The 24,952-nt window shown below is 44.1% G+C and overlaps 1 protein-coding gene across 1 annotated transcript; it reads left to right on the forward strand.

Moving 5' to 3' along the window:
* On the forward strand, positions 1-24,402 carry LOC116355353 (zinc finger protein 239-like). The gene is made up of 2 exons (XM_031798763.1): positions 1-179; positions 23,076-24,402. The coding sequence occupies exons 1-2, from the start codon at positions 113-115 to the stop codon at positions 24,119-24,121; spliced, it is 1,113 nt and encodes a 370-aa protein (XP_031654623.1). The 5' UTR covers positions 1-112; the 3' UTR covers positions 24,122-24,402.
* Positions 24,403-24,952: the final 550 nt, after the last annotated feature.

Genomic DNA, 24,952 nt, shown 5'->3' on the forward strand with positions numbered 1-24,952 from the left:
CAGAGTGAAACATGAGGAGGATGTTACTGTGAAAGAAGAGGAGGATGTTACTGTGAAAGAAGAGGAGGATGTTACTGTGAAAGAAGAGGAGGATGCAGTTTTTGGAGTGAAGATGGAAGGGGAGATTACTGTCACATTGAAAGATGAAGAGGTGGAGATAGGAGATCCGATTAACATCAGTAAGTACCGCCTTAAATTGGTTTTCAATTTTGGATATCTGGAGTTGGCTCGTCAATACCTCTTCAACGGATGACCCTGGGATGATGACTGATATGTCTAGAATCAGACGACGTAGAGAGCAAGCTACTCCTTGTTTTCTCTGTTCCGTTTCCAAAAAGTGACTTAACATATATTTGAGAAGGGTCTATCTGCTGACCGCAGACTGGGGGGTATGGCATGTAGTGATTTTGATGTAGTGATGATTTACTACACACCGTGCCCCCCAATAGTGTCATGTGAGAGTTGGGTTGGCTACACCAAAAATGGATATACTGACAAGATGTCAGTCGTTTTCCACAAAGCGGCACGGTGGGTTGTCTAGCTCCCGCGTATCCACCAATCCAAAGAAATGATAGAACTTATTATTATTATCTATTGTTTATAATCTATGAGGGTTGTTGACGTCAACCGCCTGTATTCAATGGAGAGAGATGCTAAGCTATGAGCATGAATATGAACAGCGATCTGGAGACAACTCCAATAGTGTTTTTATCAAAGTTGTCGGTATGTCACGTGTCCTGTCCGCATAACAACCGAAGAATTACCAAACTTGTGTTTGATCAAGTATACCTCACGTAGCAAATAAGCCATTCATTTTGTTGTTGACCAAATTCGACACAAGCCCACTGGCATGACCTAGAGAGATAAAACCACTTGGATGCAACCTACTGTATCCTAATGCCATGACCTAGAGAGTTATAACCTACTGTAACCTATTGCCATGACCTAGAGAGATAAAACTACTTGGATGCAACCTACTGTAACCTACTGCCATGGCCTAGAGAGATACAACCTACCCTAACCTATTGGCTTGACCTAGAAAGATACAACCTACTATAAACTACTGCCATGGCCTAGAGAAATACAACCTACTGTAACCTACTGGCATGACCTAGAGAGATATAACCTACTGTAATCTACTGGCATGACCTAGAGCGAGAGAACCACTTGGATACAACCTACTGTAACCTACTGCCATGACCGAGAGAGAGAACCACTTGGATACAACCTACTGTAACCTACTGCCATGACCTAGAGAGATGCAACCTACTGTTGCCTACTGGCATGACCTAGAGAGAGAGAACCACTTGGATACAACCTACTGTAACCTACTGGCATGACCTAGAGAGATACAACCTACTGTATCCTACTGGCATGACCTAGAGAGATACAACCTACTGTAGCCTACTGGCATGGCCTAGAGCGTTACAACCTACTGTAACCTACTGGCATGACCTAGAGAGATACAATCTACTGTAGGCTACTGGCATGACCTGGAGAGATACAACCTACTGTAACCTACTGCCATGACCTAGAGAGATGCAACCTATTGTAGGCTACTGGCATGACCTAGAGAGATACAACCACTTGGATACAACCTACTGTTGCCTACTGGCATGACCTAGAGAGATACAACCTAATGTAGGCTACTGGCATGACCTGGAGAGATACAACCTACTGTAACCTACTGCCATGACCTAGAGAGATGCAACCTACTGTAGCCTACTGGCATGACCTAGAGAGTTTCAACCTACTGTAACCTATTGGCATGACCTACAGAGATACAACCTACTGTAACCTACTGGCATGACCTAGAGAGATACAACCTACCTTATGCTACTGGCATGACCTAGAGAGATACAACCTACTGTAGCCTACTGGCATGACCAAGAGAGTTACGACCTACTGTAGCCTACTGGCATGACCTAGAGCGATACAGCCTACTGTAGCCTACTGGTATGACCTAGTGAGTTACAACCAACTGTAACCTATTGGCATAAACTAGAGAGATTTAAACTCCTGAACCCTACTGGCATGACCTAGAGAGAGAGAGAACCACTTGGATACAACCTACTGTAGCCTACTGGCATGACCTAGAGAGATACAGCCTACTGTAGCCTGCTGGTATGACCTAGTGAGTTACAACCTACTGTAACCTACTGGCATGAACTAGAGAGAAAAAACCCACTGTAACCTACTGCCATGACCTAGAGAGATACAACCACTTGGATACAACCTACTGTAACCTACTGCCATGACCTAGAGAGATGCAACCTACTGTTGCCTACTGGCATGACCTAGAGAGAGAGAACCACTTGGATACAACCTACTGTAACCTACTGGCATGAACTAGAGAGATAAAACCTACTGTAACCTACTGCCATGACCTAGAGAGATTTAAACTACTGTAGCCTACTGGCATGACCTAGGGAGATACAACCACTTGGATACAACCTACTGTTGCCTACTGGCATGACCTAGAGAGAGAGAACCACTTGGATACAACCTACTGTAACCTACTGCCATGACTTAGAGAGATACACCCTACTGTATTCTACTGGCATAACCTAAAGCGATACAACTACTGTAGCCTACTGGCATGACCTAGAGAGTTTCAACCTACTGTAACCTATTGGCATGAACTAGAGAGATACAACCTACTGTAGGCTAGTGGCATGACCTGGAGAGATACAACCTACTGTAGCCTACTGGCATGACCAAGAGAGATACAACCTACTGTAGCCTACTGGCATGACCAAGAGAGATACAACCTACTGTTGCCTGCTGGCATTACCTAGAGAGCGAGAACCACTTGGATACAACCTCCTATAGCCTACTGGCATGACCTAGAGAGATACAACCTACTGTAGCCTCCTGGCATGACCTAGAGAGATACAACCTACTTTAACCTACTGGCATGACCTAGAGACATACAACCTACTGTAATCTACTGGCATGACCTATAGAGATGCAACTTACTGTAGCCTACTGGCATGACCTAGATAGTTACAACCTACTATTGGCTACTGGCATGACCTAGAGAGATACAACCTACTGTAGCCTACTGGCATGACCTAGAGAGATACAACCTACTGTAACCTACTGTGGGCTACTGGTATGACCTAGAGAGATACAACCTACTGTAAGCTACTGGCATGACCTGGAGAGATACAACCTACTGTAATCTACTGGCATGACCTAGAGAGATACAACCTACTGTAACTTACTGGCATGACCTAGAGAGATACAACCTACTGTAGGCTACTGGCATGACCTGGAGAGATACAACCTACTGTAATCTACTGGCATGACCTAGAGAGATACAACCTACTGTAGGCTACTGGCATGACCTGGAGAGAGAGAACCACTTGGATACAACCTACTGTAACCTACTGCCATGACCTAGAGAAATGCAACCTACTGTTGCCTACTGGCATGACCTAGAGAGATACAACCTACTGTAGCCTCCTGGCATGACCTAGAGAGATACAACCTACTGTAACCTACTGGCATGGCCTAGAGAGATACAACCTACTTTAAACTACTGGCATGACCTAGAGAGATAAAACCTACTGTAATCTACTGGCATGACCTAGAGAGAAGCAACCTGCTGTACCCTACTGGCATGACCTAGAGAGATACAACTTACTGTAGCCTACTGGCATGACCTAGAGAGATACAACCTACTGTAGCCTACTGGCATGGCCTAGAGAGATACAACCTACTTTAACCTACTGGCATGACCTAGAGAGATACAACCTACTTTAACCTACTGGCATGACCTAGAGAGATGCAACCTACTGTAGCCTACTGGCATGACCTAGATAGTTACAACCTATTGTTGGCTACTGGCATGACCTAGAGAGTTACAACCTACTGTAACCTACTGGCATGGCCTAGAGAGATACAACCTACTTTAACCTACTGGCATGACCTAGAGAGATACAACCTACTTTAACCTACTGGCATGACCTAGAGAGATGCAACCTACTGTAGCCTACTGGCATGACCTAGGGAGATACAACCACTTGGATACAACCTACTGTTGCCTACTGGCATGACCTAGAGAGAGAGAACCACTTGGATACAACCTACTTTAACCTACTGCCATGACTTAGAGAGATACACCCTACTGTATTCTACTGGCATAACCTAAAGCGATACAACTACTGTAGCCTACTGGCATGACCTAGAGAGTTTCAACCTACTGTAACCTATTGGCATGAACTAGAGAGATACAACCTACTGTAGGCTAGTGGCATGACCTGGAGAGATACAACCTACTGTAGCCTACTGGCATGACCAAGAGAGATACAACCTACTGTAGCCTACTGGCATGACCAAGAGAGATACAACCTACTGTTGCCTGCTGGCATTACCTAGAGAGCCAGAACCACTTGGATACAACCTCCTATAGCCTACTGGCATGACCTAGAGAGATACAACCTACTGTAGCCTCCTGGCATGACCTAGAGAGATACAACCTACTTTAACCTACTGGCATGACCTAGAGACATACAACCTACTGTAATCTACTGGCATGACCTAGAGAGATGCAACTTACTGTAGCCTACTGGCATGACCTAGATAGTTACAACCTACTATTGGCTACTGGCATGACCTAGAGAGATACAACCTACTGTAGCCTACTGGCATGACCTAGAGAGTTACAACCTACTGTAACCTACTGTGGGCTACTGGTATGACCTAGAGAGATACAACCTACTGTAAGCTACTGGCATGACCTGGAGAGATACAACCTACTGTAATCTACTGGCATGACCTAGAGAGATACAACCTACTGTAACTTACTGGCATGACCTAGAGAGATACAACCTACTGTAACTTACTGGCATGACCTAGAGAGATACAACCTACTGTAGGCTACTGGCATGACCTGGAGAGATACAACCTACTGTAATCTACTGGCATGACCTAGAGAGATACAACCTACTGTAGGCTACTGGCATGACCTGGAGAGAGAGAACCACTTGGATACAACCTACTGTAACCTACTGCCATGACCTAGAGAAATGCAACCTACTGTTGCCTACTGGCATGACCTAGAGAGATACAACCTACTGTAGCCTCCTGGCATGACCTAGAGAGATACAACCTACTGTAACCTACTGGCATGGCCTAGAGAGATACAACCTACTTTAAACTACTGGCATGACCTAGAGAGATAAAACCTACTGTAATCTACTGGCATGACCTAGAGAGAAGCAACCTGCTGTACCCTACTGGCATGACCTAGAGAGATACAACTTACTGTAGCCTACTGGCATGACCTAGAGAGATACAACCTACTGTAGCCTACTGGCATGGCCTAGAGAGATACAACCTACTTTAACCTACTGGCATGACCTAGAGAGATACAACCTACTTTAACCTACTGGCATGACCTAGAGAGATGCAACCTACTGGAGCCTACTGGCTTGACCTAGATAGTTACAACCTATTGTTGGCTACTGACATGACCTAGAGAGTTACAACCTACTGTAACCTACTGTAGCCTACTGGCATGACCTAGAGAGATACAGCCTACTGTAGCCTACTGGCATGACCTAGATAGTTACAACCTACTATTGGCTACTGGCATGACCTAGAGAGATACAACCTACTGTAACCTACTGGCATGACCTAGAGAGCTACAATCTACTGTAACCTACTGGCATGACCTAGAGAGATTTAAACTACTGTAGCCTACTGGCATGACCTAGGGAGATACAACCACTTGGATACAACCTACTGTTGCCTACTGGCATGACCTAGAGAGAGAGAACCACTTGGATACAACCTACTGTAACCTACTGCCATGACCTAAAGCAATACAACTACTGTAACCTATTGGCATGACCTAGAGAGATACAACCTACTGTAGGCTACTGGCATGACCTGGAGAGATACAACTTACTGTAGCCTACTGGCATGACCTAGAGAGATACAGCCTACTGTAGCCTACTGGTATGACCTAGTGAGTTACAACCTACTGTAACCTACTGGCATGACCTAGAGAGATACAACCACTTGGATACAACCTACTGTTGCATACTGGCATGTCCTAGAGAGAGAGAGCACCACTTGGATACAACCTACTGTAACCTACTGCGATGACCTAGAGAGATAAAACCTACTGTAGCCTACTGGCATGACATAGAAAGAGAGAACCACTTGGATGCAACCTACTGTAACCTACTGCCATGACCTAGAGCGAGAGAACCACTTGGATACAACCTACTGTAAACTACTGCCATGACCAAGAGAGATACAACCTACTGTAGCCTACTGGCATGACCTGGAGAGAGAGAACCACTTGGATACAACCTACTGTAACCTACTGCCATGACCTAGAGAGATACAACCTACTTTAACCTACTGGCATGACCTAGAGAGATGCAACCTACTGTAGCCTACTGGCATGACCTAGAGAGATACAGCCTACTGTAGCCTCATGGCATGACCTAGATAGTTACAACCTACTATTGACTACTGGCATGACCTAGAGAGCTACAATCTACTGTAACCTACTGGCATGACCTAGAGAGATTTAAACTACTGTAGCCTACTGGCATGACCTAGGGAGATACAACCACTTGGATACAACCTACTGTTGCCTACTGGCATGACCTAGAGAGAGAGAACCACTTGGATACAACCTACTGTAACCTACTGCGATGATCTAGAGAGATAACACCTACTGTAGCCTACTGGCATGACATAGAAAGAGAGAACCACTTGGATACAACCTACTGTAACCTACTGCCATGACCTAGAGCGAGAGAACCACTTGGATACAACATTACTGTAAACTACTGCCATGACCAAGAGAGATACAACCTACTGTAGCCTACTGGCATGACCTGGAGAGAGTGAACCACTTGGATACAACCTACTGTAACCTACTGCCATGACCTAGAGAGATGCAACCTACTGTTGCCTACTGGCATGACCTAGAGAGATACAGCCTACTGGCATGACCTAGAGAGATACAACCTACTGTAACCTACTGGCATGACCTAGAGAGATCCAACCACTTGGATCCAACCTACTGTTGCCTACTGGCATGACCTAGAGAGAGAGAACCACTTGGATACAACCTACTGTAACCTACTGCCATGACCTAGAGAGATGCAACCTACGGTTGCCTACTTGCATGACCTAGAGCGAGAGAACCACTTGGATACAACCTACTGTAACCTACTGCCATGACCAAGAGAGATACAACCTACTGTAGCCTACTGGCATGACCAAGAGAGATACAACCTACTGTTGCCTACTGGCATTACCTAGAGAGGGAGAACCACTTGAATACAACCTCCTATAACCTACTGGCATGACCTAGAGAGATACAACCTACTGTAGCCTCCTGGCATGACCTAGAGAGATACAACCTACTGTAACCTACTGGCATGGCCTAGAGAGATACAACCTACTTTAAACTACTGGCATGACCTAGAGAGATAAAACCTACTGTAATCTACTGGCATGACGTAGAGAGATGCAACCTACTGTAGCCTACTGGCATGACCTAGAGAGATACAACTTACTGTAGCCTACTGGCATGACCTAGAGAGATACAACCTACTGTAGCCTACTGGCATGGCCTAGAGAGATACAACCTACTTTAACCTACTGGCATGACCTAGATAGTTACAACCTATTGTTGGCTACTGGCATGACCTAGAGAGTTACAACCTACTGTAACCTACTGTAGCCTACTGGCATGACCTAGAGAGATACAGCCTACTGTAGCCTACTGGCATGACCTAGATAGTTACAACCTACTGTTGGCTACTGGCATGACCTAGAGAGATACAACCTACTGTAACCTACTGGCATGACCTAGAGAGATTTAAACTACTGTAGCCTACTGGCATGACCTAGGGAGATACAACCACTTGGATACAACCTACTGTTGCCTACTGGCATGACCTAGAGAGAGAGAACCACTTGGATACAACCTACTGTAACCTACTGCCATGACCTAAAGCGATACAACTACTGTAGCCTACTGGCATGACCTGGAGAGATACAACCTACTGTAGGCTACTGGCATGACCTGGAGAGATACAACCTACTGTAGCCTACTGGCATGACCTAGAGAGATACAGCCTACTGTAGCCTACTGGTATGACCTAGTGAGTTACAACCTACTGTAACCTACTGGCATGACCTAGAGAGATACAACCACTTGGATACAACCTACTGTTGCATACTGGCATGTCCTAGAGAGAGAGAGAACCACTTGGATACAACCTACTGTAACCTACTGCCATGACCTAGAGAGATAAAACCTACTGTTGCCTACTGGCATGACATAGAGAGAGAGAGAACCACTTGGATACAACCTACTGTAACCTACTGCCATGACCTAGAGAGATGCAACCTACGGTTGCCTACTTGCATGACCTAGAGCGAGAGAACCACTTGGATACAACCTACTGTAACCTACTGCCATGACCAAGAGAGATACAACCTACTGTAGCCTACTGGCATGACCAAGAGAGATACAACCTACTTTGCCTACTGGCATTACCTAGAGAGCGAGAACCACTTGAATACAACCTCCTATAACCTACTGGCATGACCAAGAGAGATACAAACTACTGTAGCCTCCTGGCATGGCCTAGAGAGATACAACCTACTTTAAACTACTGGCATGACCTAGAGAGATACAACCTACTGTAATCTACTGGCATGACCTAGAGAGATGCAACCTACTGTAGCCTACTGGCATGACCTAGAGAGATACAACTTACTGTAGCCTACTGGCATGACCTAGAGAGATACAGCCTACTGGTATGACCTAGTGAGTTACAACCTACTGTAACCTACTGGCATGACCTAGAGAGATACAACCACTTGGATACAACCTACTGTTGCATACTGGCATGTCCTAGAGAGAGAGCGCACCACTTGGATACAACCTACTGTAACCTACTGCGATGAACTAGAGAGATAAAACCTACTGTAGCCTACTGGCATGACATAGAAAGAGAACCACTTGGATACAACCTACTGTAACCTACTGCCATGACCTAGAGCGAGAGAACCACTTGGATACAACCTACTGTAACCTACTGCCATGACCAAGAGAGATACAACCTACTGTAGCCTACTGGCATGACCTGGAGAGAGAGAACCACTTGGATACAACCTACTGTAACCTACTGCCATGACCTAGAGAGATGTAACCTACGGTTGCCTACTTGCATGACCTAGAGCGAGAGAACCACTTGGATATAACCTACTGTAACCTACTGCCATGACCAAGAGAGATACAACCTACTGTAGCCTACTGGCATGACCAAGAGAGATACAACCTACTGTTGCCTACTGGCATGGCCTAGAGAGATACAACCTACTTTAACCTACTGGCATGACCTAGAGAGATACAACCTACTTTAACCTACTGGCATGACCTAGAGAGATGCAACCTACTGTAGCCTAATGGCATGACCTAGATAGTTATAACCTACTGTAGCCTACTGGCATGACCTAGAGAGTTACAACCTACTGTAACCTACTGTAGCCTACTGGCATGACCTAGAGAGATACAGCCTACTGTAGCCTACTGGCATGACCTAGATAGTTACAACCTACTGTTGGCTACTGGCATGACCTAGAGAGCTACAACCTACTGTAACCTACTGGCATGACCTAGAGAGATGTAAACTACTGTAACCTACTGGCATGACCTAGGGAGATACAACCACTTGGATACAACCTACTGTTGCCTACTGGCATGACCTAGAGAGAGAGAACCACTTGGATACAACCTACTGTAACCTACTGCCATGACCTAAAGCGATACAACTACTGTAACCTATTGGCATGACCTAGAGAGATACAACCTACTGTAGGCTACTGGCATGACCTGGAGAGATACAACCTACTGTAGCCTACTGGCATGACCTAGAGAGATACAGCCTACTGTAGCCTACTGGTATGACCTAGTGAGTTACAACCTACTGTAACCTACTGGCATGACCTAGAGAGATACAACCACTTGGATACAACCTACTGTTGCATACTGGCATGTCCTAGAGAGAGAGAGCACCACTTGGATACAACCTACTGTAACCTACTGCGATGACCTAGAGAGATAAAACCTACTGTAGCCTACTGGCATGACATAGAAAGAGAGAACCACTTGGATACAACCTACTGTAACCTACTGCCATGACCTAGAGCGAGAGAACCACTTGGATACAACCTACTGTAACCTACTGCCATGACCTAGAGAGATACAGCCTACTGGCATGACCTAGAGAGATACAACCTACTGTAACCTACTGGCATGACCTAGAGAGATCCAACCACTTGGATCCAACCTACTGTTGCCTACTGGCATGACCTAGAGAGAGAGAACCACTTGGATACAACCTACTGTAACCTACTGCCATGACCTAGAGAGATGCAACCTACGGTTGCCTACTTGCATGACCTAGAGCGAGAGAACCACTTGGATACAACCTACTGTAACCTACTGCCATGACCAAGAGAGATACAACCTACTGTAGCCTACTGGCATGACCAAGAGAGATACAACCTACTGTTGCCTACTGGCATTACCTAGAGAGAGAGAACCACTTGAATACAACCTCCTATAACCTACTGGCATGACCTAGAGAGATACAACCTACTGTAGCCTCCTGGCATGACCTAGAGAGATACAACCTACTGTAATCTACTGGCATGACGTAGAGAGATGCAACCTACTGTAGCCTACTGGCATGACCTAGAGAGATACAACTTACTGTAGCCTACTGGCATGACCTAGAGAGATACAACCTACTTTAACCTACTGGCATGACCTAGAGAGATACAACCTACTGTAACCTACTGGCATGACCTAGAGATATGCAACCTACTGTAGCCTACTGGCATGACCTAGATAGTTACAACCTATTGTTGGCTACTGGCATGACCTAGAGAGTTACAACCTACTGTAACCTACTGTAGCCTACTGGCATGACCTAGAGAGATACAGCCTACTGTAGCCTACTGGCATGACCTAGATAGTTACAACCTACTGTTGGCTACTGGCATGACCTAGAGAGATACAACCTACTGTAACCTACTGGCATGACCTAGAGAGATTTAAACTACTGTAGCCTACTGGCATGACCTAGGGAGATACAACCACTTGGATACAACCTACTGTTGCCTACTGGCATGACCTAGAGAGAGAGAACCACTTGGATACAACCTACTGTAACCTACTGCCATGACCTAAAGCGATACAACTACTGTAGCCTACTGGCATGACCTAGAGAGATACAACCTACTGTAGGGTACTGGCATGACCTGGAGAGATACAACCTACTGTAGCCTACTGGCATGACCTAGAGAGATACAGCCTACTGTAGCCTACTGGTATGACCTAGTGAGATACAACCACTTGGATACAACCTACTGTTGCATACTGGCATGTCCTAGAGAGAGAGAGAACCACTTGGATACAACCTACTGTAACCTACTGCCATGACCTAGAGGGATGCAACCTACGGTTGCCTACTTGCATGACCCAGAGCGAGAGAACCACTTGGATACAACCTACTGTAACCTACTGCCATGACCAAGAGAGATACAACCTACTGTAGCCTACTGGCATGACCAAGAGAGATACAACCTACTTTGCCTACTGGCATTACCTAGAGAGCGAGAACCACTTGAATACAACCTCCTATAACCTACTGGCATGACCTAGAGAGATACAAACTACTGTAGCCTCCTGGCATGGCCTAGAGAGATACAACCTACTTTAAACTACTGGCATGACCTAGAGAGATGCAACCTACTGTAGCCTACTGGCATGACCTAGAGAGATACAACTTACTGTAGCCTACTGGCATGACCTAGAGAGATACAACGTACTGTAGCCTACTGGCATGACCTAGAGAGATACAACCTACTGTAGCCTGCTGGCATGGCCTAGAGAGATACAACCTACTTTAACCTACTGGCATGACCTAGAGAGATACAACCTACTTTAACCTACTGGCATGACCTAGAGAGATGCAACCTACTGTAGCCTACTGGCATGACCTAGATAGTTACAACCTATTGTTGGCTACTGGCATGACCTAGAGAGTTACAACCTACTGTAACCTACTGTAGCCTACTGGCATGACCTAGAGAGATACAGCCTACTGTAGCCTACTGGCATGACCTAGATAGTTACAACCTACTGTTGGCTACTGGCATGACCTAGAGAGATACAACCTACTGTAACCTACTGGCATGACCTAGAGAGCTACAACCTACTGTAACCTACTGGCATGACCTAGAGAGATTTAAACTACTGTAGCCTACTGGCATGTCCTAGGGAGATACAACCACTTGGATACAACCTACTGTTGCCTACTGGCATGACCTAGAGAGAGAGAACCACTTGGATACAACCTACTGTAACCTACTGCCATGACCTAAAGCGATACAACTACTGTAACCTATTGGCATGACCTAGAGAGATACAACCTACTGTAGGCTACTGGCATGACCTAGAGAGATACAGCCTACTGTAGCCTACTGGTATGACCCTAGTGAGTTACAACCTACTGTAACCTACTGGCATGACCTAGAGAGATACAACCACTTGGATACAACCTACTGTTGCATACTGGCATGTCCTAGAGAGAGAGAGCACCACTTGGATACAACCTACTGTAACCTACTGCGATGAACTAGAGAGATAAAACCTACTGTAGCCTACTGGCATGACCTGGAGAGAGAGAACCACTTGGATACAACCTACTGTAACCTACTGCCATGACCTAGAGAGATGCAACCTACTGTTGCCTACTGGCATGACCTAGAGAGATACAGCCTACTGGCATGACCTAGAGAGATACAACCTACTGTAACCTACTGGCATGACCTAGAGAGATCCAACCACTTGGATCCAACCTACTGTTGCCTACTGGCATGACCTAGAGAGAGAACCACTTGGATACAACCTACTGTAACCTACTGCCATGACCTAGAGAGATGCAACCTACGGTTGCCTACTTGCATGACCTAGAGCGAGAGAACCACTTGGATACAACCTACTGTAACCTACTGCAATGACCAAGAGAGATACAACCTACTGTAGCCTACTGGCATGACCAAGAGAGATACAACCTACTGTTGCCTACTGGCATGGCCTAGAGAGATACAACCTACTTTAACCTACTGGCATGACCTAGAGAGATACAACCTACTTTAACCTACTGGCATGACCTAGAGAGATACAACCTACTGTAGCCTACTGGCATGACCTAGATAGTTACAACCTACTGTAGCCTACTGGCATGACCTAGAGAGTTACAACCTACTGTAACCTACTGTAGCCTACTGGCATGACCTAGAGAGATACAGCCTACTGTAGCCTACTGGCATGACCTAGATAGTTACAACCTACTGTTGGCTACTGGCATGACCTAGAGAGATACAATCTACTGTAACCTACTGGCATGACCTAGAGAGCTACAACCTACTGTAACCTACTGGCATGACCTAGAGAGATTGAAACTACTGTAACCTACTGGCATGACCTAGGGAGATACCACCACTTGGATACAACCTACTGTTGCCTACTGGCATGACCTAGAGAGGGAGAACCACTTGGATACAACCTACTGCAACCTACTGCCATGACCTAAAGCGATACAACTACTGAACCTACTGGCATGACCTAGGGAGATACAACCACTTGGATACAACCTACTGTTGCCTACTGGCATGACCTAGAGAGAGAGAACCACTTGGATACAACCTACTGTAACCTACTGCCATGACCTAGAGAGATGCAACCTACGGTTGCCTACTTGCATGACCTAGAGCGAGAGAACCACTTGGATACAACCTACTGTAACCTACTGCCATGACCAAGAGAGATACAACCTACTGTAGCCTACTGGCATGACCAAGAGAGATACAACCTACTGTTGCCTACTGGCATTACCTAGAGAGTGAGAACCACATGAATACAACCTCCTATAACCTACTGGCATGACCTAGAGAGATACAACCTACTGTAGCCTCCTGGCATGACCTAGAGAGATACAACCTACTTTAAACTACTGGCATGACCTAGAGAGATACAACCTACTGTAATCTACTGGCATGACCTAGAGAGATGCAACCTACTGTAGCCTACTGGCATGACCTGGAGAGATACAACCTACTGTAGCCTACTGGCATGACCTAGAGAGATACAGCCTACTGTAGCCTACTGGTATGACCTAGTGAGTTACAACCTACTGTAGCCTGCTGGCATGGCCTAGAGAGATACAACCTACTTTAACCTACTGGCATGACCTAGAGAGATGCAACCTACTGTAGCCTACTGGCATGACCTAGATAGTTACAACCTACTGTTGGCTACTGGCATGACCTAGAGAGATACAACCTACTGTAACCTACTGGCATGACCTAGAGAGATACAACCTACTTCAACCTACTGGCATGACCTAGAGAGATGCAACCTACTGTAGCCTACTGGCATGACCTAGATAGTTACAACCTACTGTTGGCTACTGGCATGACCTAGAGAGATACAACCTACTGTAACCTACTGGCATGACCTAGAGAGCTACAACCTACTGTAACCTACTGGCATGACCTAGAGAGATACAACCACTTGGATACAACCTACTGTTGCCTACTGGCATGACCTAGAGAGAGAGAACCACTTGGATACAACCTACTGTAACCTACTGCCATGACCTAAAGCGATACAACTACTGTAGCCTACTGGCATGACCTAGACAGTTTCAACCTACTGTAACCTATTGGCATGACCTAGAGAGATACAACCTACTGTAGGCTACTGGCATGACCTGGAGAGATACAACCTACTGTAACCTATTGGCATGACCTAGAGAGATACAACCTACTGTAAACTACTGAGTGGCCTAGAGAGATACAACCTACTGTAAGCTACTGGCATGACCTAGAGAGATACAACCTACTGTAGCCTACTGGCATGACCTAGATAGTTACAACCTACTGTTGACTACTGGCATGACCTAGAGAGATACAACCTACTGTAGGCTACTGGCATGACCTGGAGAGAGAGAACCACTTGGATACAACCAACTGTAACCTACTGCCATGACCTAGAGAGATGCAACCTACTGTTGCCTACTGGCATGACCTAGAGAGATACAACCTACTGTTGCCTACTGGCATGACCTAGAGAGAGAGAACCACTTGGATACAACCTACTGTAACCTACTGCCATGACCTAGAGAGATGCAACCTACGGTTGCCTACTTGCATGACCTAGAGCGAGAGAACCACTTGGATACAACCTACTGTAACCTACTGCCATGACCAAGAGAGATACAACCTACTGTAGCCTACTGGCATGACCAAGAGAGATACAACCTACTGTTGCCTACTGGCATTACCTAGAGAGTGAGAACCACTTGAATACAACCTCCTATAACCTACTGGCATGACCTAGAGAGATACAACCTACTGTAGCCTCCTGGCATGACCTAGAGAGATACAACCTACTTTAAACTACTGGCATGACCTAGAGAGATACAACCTACTGTAGCCTGCTGGCATGGCCTAGAGAGATACAACCTACTTTAACCTACTGGCATGACCTAGAGAGATGCAACCTACTGTAGCCTACTGGCATGACCTAAAGAGATACAACTACTGTAGCCTACTGGAATGACCTAGAGATATACAACCTACTGTAACCTACTGCCATGACCTAGAGAGAGAGAACCACTTGGATACAACCTACTGTAACCTACTGCCATGACCTAAAGCGATACAACTACTGTAGCCTACTGGCATGACCTAGACAGTTTCAACCTACTGTAACCTATTGGCATGACCTAGAGAGATACAACCTACTGTAGGCTACTGGCATGACCTGGAGAGATACAACCTACTGTAACCTATTGGCATGACCTAGAGAGATACAACCTACTGTAAACTACTGAGTGGCCTAGAGAGATACAACCTACTGTAAGCTACTGGCATGACCTAGAGAGATACAACCTACTGTAGCCTACTGGCATGACCTAGATAGTTACAACCTACTGTTGACTACTGGCATGACCTAGAGAGATACAACCTACTGTAGGCTACTGGCATGACCTGGAGAGAGAGAACCACTTGGATACAACCAACTGTAACCTACTGCCATGACCTAGAGAGATGCAACCTACTGTTGCCTACTGGCATGACCTAGAGAGATACAACCTACTGTAAACTACTGAATGGCCTAGAGAGATACAACTTACTGTAAGCTACTGGCATGACCTAGAGAGATACAACCTACTGTAGCCTACTGGCATGACCTAGATAGTTACAACCTACTGTAGCCTACTGGCATGACCTAGAGAGATACAACCTACTGTAGCCTACTGGCATGGCCTAGAGAGATACAACCTACTTTAACCTACTGGCATGACCTAGAGAGATACAACCTACTGTAACCTACTGGCATGGTCTAGAGAGATACAACCTACTTTAAACTACTGGCATGACCTAGAGAGATTTAAACTACTGTAGCCTACTGGCATGACCTAGGGAGATACAACCACTTGGATACAACCTACTGTAACCTACTGCCATGACCTAAAGCGATACAACTACTGTAGCCTACTGGCATGACCTAGAGAGTTTCAACCTACTGTAACCTATTGGCATGACCTAGAGAGATACAACCTACTGTAGGCTACTGGCATGACCTGGAGAGATACAACCTACTGTAGCCTACTGGCATGACCTAGAGAGATACAGCCTACTGTAGCCTACTGGTATGACCTAGTGAGTTACAACCTACTGTAACCTACTGGAATGAACTAGAGAGATACAACCACTTGGATACAATCTACTGTTGCATACTGGCATGTCCTAGAGAGAGAGAGAGAACCACTTGGATACAACCTACTGTAACCTACTGCCATGACCTAGAGAGATGCAACCTACTGTTGCCTACTTGCATGACCTAGAGCGAGAGAACCACTTGGATACAACCTACTGTAACCTACTGCCATGACCAAGAGAGATACAACCTACTGTAGCCTACTGGCATGACCAAGAGAGATACAACCTACTGTTGCCTACTGGCATTACCTAGAGAGCGAGAACCACTTGAATACAACCTCCTATAACCTACTGGCATGACCTAGAGAGATACAACCTACTGTAGCCTCCTGGCATGACCTAGAGAGATACAACCTACTGTAACCTCCTGGCATGACCTAGAGAGATACAACCTACTGTAGGCTACTTGCATGACCTAGAGAGATGCAACCTACTGTAGGCTACTGGCATGACCTGGAAAGATACAACCTACTGTAGCCTACTGGCATGACCTAGAGAGATACAGCCTACTGTAGCCTACTGGTATGACCTAGAGAGATACAACCTACTGTTGCATACTGGCATGTCCTAGAGAGAGAGAGAACCACTTGGATACAACCTACTGTAACCTACTGCGATGACCTAGAGAGATAAAACCTACTGTAGCCTACTGGCATGACATAGAAAGAGAGAACCACTTGGATACAACCTACTGTAACCTACTGCCATGACCTCGAGCGAGAGAACCACTTGGATACAACCTACTGTAACCTACTGCCATGACCAAGAGAGATACAACCTACTGTAGCCTACTGGCATGACCTAGAGAGATACAACTTACTGTAAGCCTACTGGCATGACCTAGAGAGATACAACTTACTGTAGCCTACTGGCATGACCTAGAGAGATACAACCTACTGTAGCCTACTGGCATGGCCTAGAGAGATACAACCTACTTTAACCTACTGGCATGACCTAGAGAGATACAACCTACTGTAATCTACTGGCATGACCTAGAGAGATGCAACCTACTGTAGCCTACTGGCATCACCTAGATAGTTACAACCTACTGTTGGCTACTGGCATGACCTAGAGAGATACAACCTACTGTAGCCTACTGGCATGACCTAGAGAGTTACAACCTACTGTAACCTACTGTAGGCTACTGGTATGACCTAGAGAGATACAACCTACTGTAACCTATTGGCATGACCTAGAGAGATACAACCTACTGTAAACTACTGAATGGCCTAGAGAGATACAACCTACTGTAAGCTACTGGCATGACCTAGAGAGATACAACCTACTGTAGCCTACTGGCATGACCTAGATAGTTACAACCTACTGTTGGCTACTGGCATGACCTAGATAGATACAACCTACTGTAGGCTACTGGCATGACCTGGAGAGATACAACCTACTGTAATCTTCTGGCATGACCTAGAGAGATACAACCTACTGTAGGCTACTGGCATGACCTGGAGAGAGAGAACCACTTGGATACAACCTACTGTTGCCTACTGGCAGGACCTAGAGAGATACAACCTACTGTAACCTACTGGCATGACCTAGAGAGATACAACCTACTGTAAACTACTGAATGGCCTAGAGAGATACAACCTACTGTAGCCTACTGGCATGACCTAGATAGTTACAACCTACTGTAGGCTACTGGCATGACCTGGAGAGAGAGAACCACTTGGATACAACCTACTGTAACCTACTGCCATGACCTAGAGAGATGCAACCTACTGTTGCCTACTGGCATGACCTAGAGAGATACAACCTACTGTAACCTACTGGCATGACCTAGAGAGATCCAACCACTTGGATCCAACCTACTGTTGCCTACTGGCATGACCTAGATAGAGAGAACCACTTGGATACAACCTACTGTAACTTACTGGCATGACCTAGAGAGATACAACCTATTGTAGGCTACTGGCATGACCTGGAGAGATACAACCTACTGTAGGCTACTGGCATGACCTGGAGAGAGAGAACCACTTGGATACAACCTACTGTAACCTACTGCCATGACCTAGAGAGATGCAACCTACTGTTGCCTACTGGCATGACCTAGAGAGAGAGAACCACTTGGATACAACCTACTGTAACCTACTGGCATGACCTAGAGAGATCCAACCACTTGGATCCAACCTACTGTTGCCTACTGGCATGACCTAGAGAGAGAGAACTACTTGGATACAACCTTCTGTAACCTACTGCCATGACCTAGAGAGATGCAACCTACTGTTGCCTACTGGCATGACCTAGAGAGAGAGAACCACTTGGATACAACCTACTGTAGCCTACTGGCATAACCTAAAGAGATACAACTACTGTAGCCTACTGGAATGACCTAGAGATATACAACCTACTGTAACCTACTGGCATGAACTAGAGAGATTTAATCTACTGTAGCCTACTGGCATGACCTACAGAGATACAACCACTGGTATTGTCTGAAGATTGATCATTTAATAAAAAAATGTCAGTTTTAGAATAAGACTGTAACGGAACAAAATGTGTAAAAAGGGACTGAATGCATGTATGTTGTATGTTCTAGGGCTGTCCCAGATAAATAAAAAAAGTATTTTCTTTCTACCAATTGTTTGTTTGAAATGTTATGACGTGTATTTTTCCATATAGACACACAGAACCATATAGTACTTGAACTGAACTGATGTTTCAAGCGTTTGATTAAATAATTAAGACACACAAATGACTTGAGGAAGCCAGAGATCAATTTAACCAGAAGAAAATAACCAATTCCCGATCTGCTGCTGGCCTTCGTAAATTCTGACATTATGCTCCTGACGTTTCTGGTAAAATTGGTAAACTTTTTCCACTTCCATTTTGAGTGCCAATTTATCTGACCATTTCTACCGATTTTTGTGCCAATTATGAACGAGTTACAACACTTGTTTGGCCCCGCCACTTCCTGGGTTGGTGAAGTGCGGTATTAAATTTAACAAATAAATCCGAGACTCTCGCTCATCACCTGTAGAAGGCGGGGCTTCCAGCGAGGTGTTGATTTAATAGTATGTTGTACCTAGTTTCCCTCCTTCAGGGAACAGTAGTTATAACGTTAAGCTTGTCATATGATGAACTTAAATACTGGATCTTGCTGTCAGACAGTTTTTTTGTATTCAGATCTCTGAAATGCACTCTAACTACGTAACATTTAGTGTCTCCTTATGTTATGCTGGGAAAACCGTTTTCATGGGCACAGAAATCCTAAATAATTTCAGAGTTTGCTAAATCCGAGTCACCTTAAGTTGATTGACAACACCCAAATGTATACTGTCATTAATGTGGTTTTTCAATAATTACTCATAATTCTTAATACTGTAGCTGTGTAGTTACAGTCACATGTTCAACTATCATCAGCTGATCCCGGAAATCATTTTCTGAATGACAGTCACATGACAAACATCACGACATGCAACTACAGCCAAAGTGCTTCTTCATTCATTACTCTGGTAAAGACAGTTATGCCGTGCTCCACGTTGGATCCAACATCTCTAACAAATTGATGTTTATAATGTTATTGTCTGCTTGATTTACAGTAGTCTCTCGTTAGTCTGTTTGCACACAGAGATACTTAGCTCATTACATGGCCCATTACATTGCACTCCACAAGAGAGACTGCATGGCAGGCTGACTACCTGTTATGCGAGTGCAGCAAGGAGCCAAGGTAAGGTGCTAGCTAGCATTAAATGTATCTTATAAAGAACAATAAATCTTAACTATCACTAGTTAACTACACATTGTTGATGATATTACTAGTTTATCTAGCGTGTCCTGCGTTGCATATAATTGATGTTAATTTATCATTGAATCACAGCCTACTTCGCCAAACGGGTGATTTAACAAGCGCATTCGCAAAAAAAGCACAGTCATTGCACAAATGTGTACCTACCTAACCATTAACATCAACGCCTTTCTTAAAATCAATACACAAGTAAAACATTTAAACCTGCACAATTAGTTAATATTGCCTGCTAACATGAATTTCTTATAACTAGGGAAATTGTGTCACTTCTCTTGCGTTCTGTGCAACAGAGTCAGGGTATATGCAGCAGTTTGGGCCGCCTGGCTCATTGCCAACTTCGCCAAACGGGGGATGATTTAACAAAAGTACATTTGCGAAAAAAGCACAATCGTTGCACAAATGTACCTAACCATAAACATCAATGCCTTTCTTAAAATCAGTACACAGAAGTATATATTTTTTTACCTGCATATTTAGTTAAAAGAAATTCATGTTAACGGGCAATATTAAACTAGGGAAAGTCATCACTTCTCTTGCGTTCATTGCACTCAAAGTCAGGGTATATGCAACAGTTTGGGTAGCCTGGATCGTTGCAAACTAATTTTACGTAATTATGACATAACATAGAAGGTTGTGCAATGTAACAGGAATATTTAGTCTTATGGATGCCACCCGTTAGATAAAATATGGAACGTTTCCGTATTTCACTGAAAGAATAAACATTTTGTTTTCGAAATTATAGTTTCCGGATTTGACCATATTAATGACCTAAGGCCAGTATTTCTGTGTGTTATTGTATTATAATTAAGTCTATGATTTAAAGGGAGCGGTCTGACTGAGCGGTGGTAGGCAGCAGCAGGCTCGTAATCATTCATTCAAACAGCACTTTACTGCGTTTGCTAGCAGCTCTTCGCAATGCTTCAAGCATTGCGCTGTTTATGACTTCAAGCCTATCAACTCCCGATATTAGGCTGGTGTAACCGATGTGAAATGGCTAGCTAGTTAGCGTTTCAAACGTCACTCGCTCTGAGACTTGGAGTGGTTGTTCCCCTTGCTCTGCATGGGTAACGCAGCTTCGAGGGTGGCTGTTGTCGATGTGTTCCTGGTTCGAGCCCAGGTAGGGGCGAGGAGAAGGACGGAAGCTATACTGTTACTCTGGCAATACGAAAGTGCCGATTAGAACATCCAATAGTCAAAGGTGTATGAAATACAAATGGTATAGAGAGAAATAGTCCTATAATAACTACAACTTAAAACTTCTTACCTGGGAATATTGAAGATTCATGTTAAAAGGAACCACCAGCATTCATATGTTCTCATGTTCTGAGCAAGGAACTTAAACGTTACCTTTTTTCATGGCACATATTGCACTTTTACTTTCTTCTCCAAGACTTTGTTTTTGCATTATGTATACCAAATTGAACATGTTTCATTATTTATTTGAGACTAAATTGATTTTATTGATGTATTATATTAAGTTAAAATTAAAGTGTTCATTGTTCATTCAGTATTGTTGTAATTGTCATTATTACAAATATATATATAAATCGTCCAATTAATCGGTATCAGCTTTTTTTGGTACTCCAATAAATCGGTATCGGCGTTGAAAAATCATAATCGGTCGACCTCAAGTGTAGAGAATTGTTCCTTGACGGATAGGCTATTGTACAACACACAGAGCTATTTTCCTTTATTCAGGACATTTAGAATGACAACACATTAAAGAGTAGCCTAGTGGGAAATACCTGATATATAAATGATTTAATAGTCCTGGTCTATATTGTTGTTAGGTGAAGTTATGGGTCCTACAGTAGGTCTATGGTATTGGCATAACTAGTTGTTTCCTAATTAGCATGGAGGAGCTTCTGCAACCAAATTGCGTGTGCATCGCCCTCGTGCACTAATTTTAGTAAACACAGAAAGGGGCCTGTGTTGGAGACCAAAAGTCTTCTGGCACACCGCTTAGGATTTCAACAACTTGAATAACTTATTTTTTGCCTACAATCATCTATGTTACTACTAATGTGAAAACAAAACTAAATTTGACTATTGTTGCTCACTTGACTGTCTTAAGACAATTGTCAAATAATTTAAACATTCATTAGACGTCAATTGTTGTTCAACATAATGGCTTTACTGTTGGCATCAACTTTTACAGTGGATTTCTGCTATTGTGGGCCTTAAACCATACTATACTATATTGGAAACCAAAAGTCGATTGGCACACTGCTTAGGATTTCAACAACTTTAACTGTTTCCTAGCCTACAATAATCAATATTACTACTGATTTGAAAACAAGATGAAAATATGAGTGTTCTTTCTCATTTTAAGACATTTGTTAAATCATTTTAACATTCATTACAGACGTCAATTGTTGTACAACGTAATGGCTGTCGGCATCACCTTTTACAGTGGATTTCTGCTGTTGTGGGCCTTTTAACTGTATGTCTGACTTTCTTGTTCACACAGGAGAGAGAAGTGACTACCATGGGTCCTCTGGGGAGCCTCAACAAAATCATGATGCTGACATGGCAGAGAAGAGTCTCCCCAGATCAAAACACCTCAAGAAACACCAGCGGAAACCCACAGGGAAGAAATCTCATTGCTGCTCTGACTGTGGGAAACATTGCAAGTCTTCATCAGAACTTAAAATACACCAGCGAGTACACACAGGAGAGAAATCTTATAGATGTACTCAATGTGGGAAGAGTTACTTGAGATCAAAATCACTAAAAGTACACATGAGAATTCACACAAGAGAAAAAGCTTATAGCTGTGATCAATGTGGGAAGAGTTTCACTACATCTAGCTATCTGACAATACACCAGAGAACACATACAGGAGAGAAACCGTATAGCTGTACTCAATGTGGAAAGAGTTTCACTCATTCAAGCAACCTGTTATCGCACCAGAGAAAACACACAGGAGAGAAATCTTATAGGTGTGATCAATGTGGGAAGAGTTTTACTCAGTCAAGCAACCTGGTATCACACCAGAGAACACACACAGGAGAGAAACCTTATACCTGTGCTCAATGTGGGAATAGTTTTACTACGTCTAGCCATCTGATTGTACACCAGAGAACACACACAGGAGAGAAACCTTATAGCTGTACTCAATGTGGGAAGAGTTTCACTCACTTAAGCAGCCTGGTATCACACAAGAGAAAACACACAGGAGAGAAACCTTATAGCTGTGATCAATGTGGGATGAGTTTTACTACATCGAGCCATCAGATTGTACACCAGAGAACACACACAGGAGAGAAACCTTACAGCTGTACTCAATGTGGGAAGAGTTTCACTCACTTAAGCAGCCTGGTATCACACAAGAGAAAACACACAGGAGAGAAACCTTATAGCTGTGATCAATGTGGGATGAGTTTTTCTACATCTAGCCATCAGATTGTACACCAGAGAACACACACAGGAGAGAAATCTCATAGCTGTGATCAATGTGACAAAAGATACTCTGATAAAAGATCTCTGATCAAACATCAGAAAATACATACATGAAGGAGTTGTTTCATGATATCAATTAAATAATGTCACAATGTAGAATGTTTTACAAAATTGTAGTAGCAGTTTTTTAATGATGTCACAATGTATAACCCTAAACGTTTGCCCCCTGTTAAATTGATTTCAGCATGATATGGATATTAGCCTCATCAATGGAAATTGTTTTGTACTTTGCTCAGTTATTCTTTCCCTCGATCCTGACTAGTCTGCCAGTCCCTGCCACTGAAAACATCCCCACAGCATCATGCTGCCACCACCATGCTTCACCGTAGGGATGGTGCCTGGTTTCCTCCAGATGTGATGCTTTGCATTCAGGCCAAAGAGTTCAATCTTGGTTTCATCAGACCAGAGAATCTTGTTTTTCATGGTCTGAGAGGCCTTTTTTTGAACTCCAAGTGGGCTGTCATGTGACTTTTATTGAGGAGTGGCTTCCGGCTGGCCACTCTATTAGAGGTCGACCGATTAATTGGAATGGCCGATTAATTGGGCCCAATTTCAAGTTTTCATAACAATCGGAAATTGTTATTTTTGGACACCGATTTGGGCAATATTTTTTATATTTTTTTATAGATATATTATTTTTTTACACCTTTATTTAATCTCTATTTAACTAGGCAAGTCAGTTAAGAACACATTCATATTTTCAATGACGGCCTAGGAACGGTGGGTTAACTGCCTCGTTCAGGGACAGATTTTCACCTTGTCAGCTCGGGGGATACAATCTTGCAACCTTACAGTTAACTAGTCCAATGCTATATAACCACCTGCCTCTCGTTGCACTCCAAAAGGAGACTGCCTGTTACGCGAATGCAGTAAGCCAAGGTAAGT

The sequence above is a fragment of the Oncorhynchus kisutch genome, linkage group LG20, assembly GCF_002021735.2.
Source record: "Oncorhynchus kisutch isolate 150728-3 linkage group LG20, Okis_V2, whole genome shotgun sequence".
Lineage (NCBI taxonomy): Eukaryota > Metazoa > Chordata > Actinopteri > Salmoniformes > Salmonidae > Oncorhynchus > Oncorhynchus kisutch.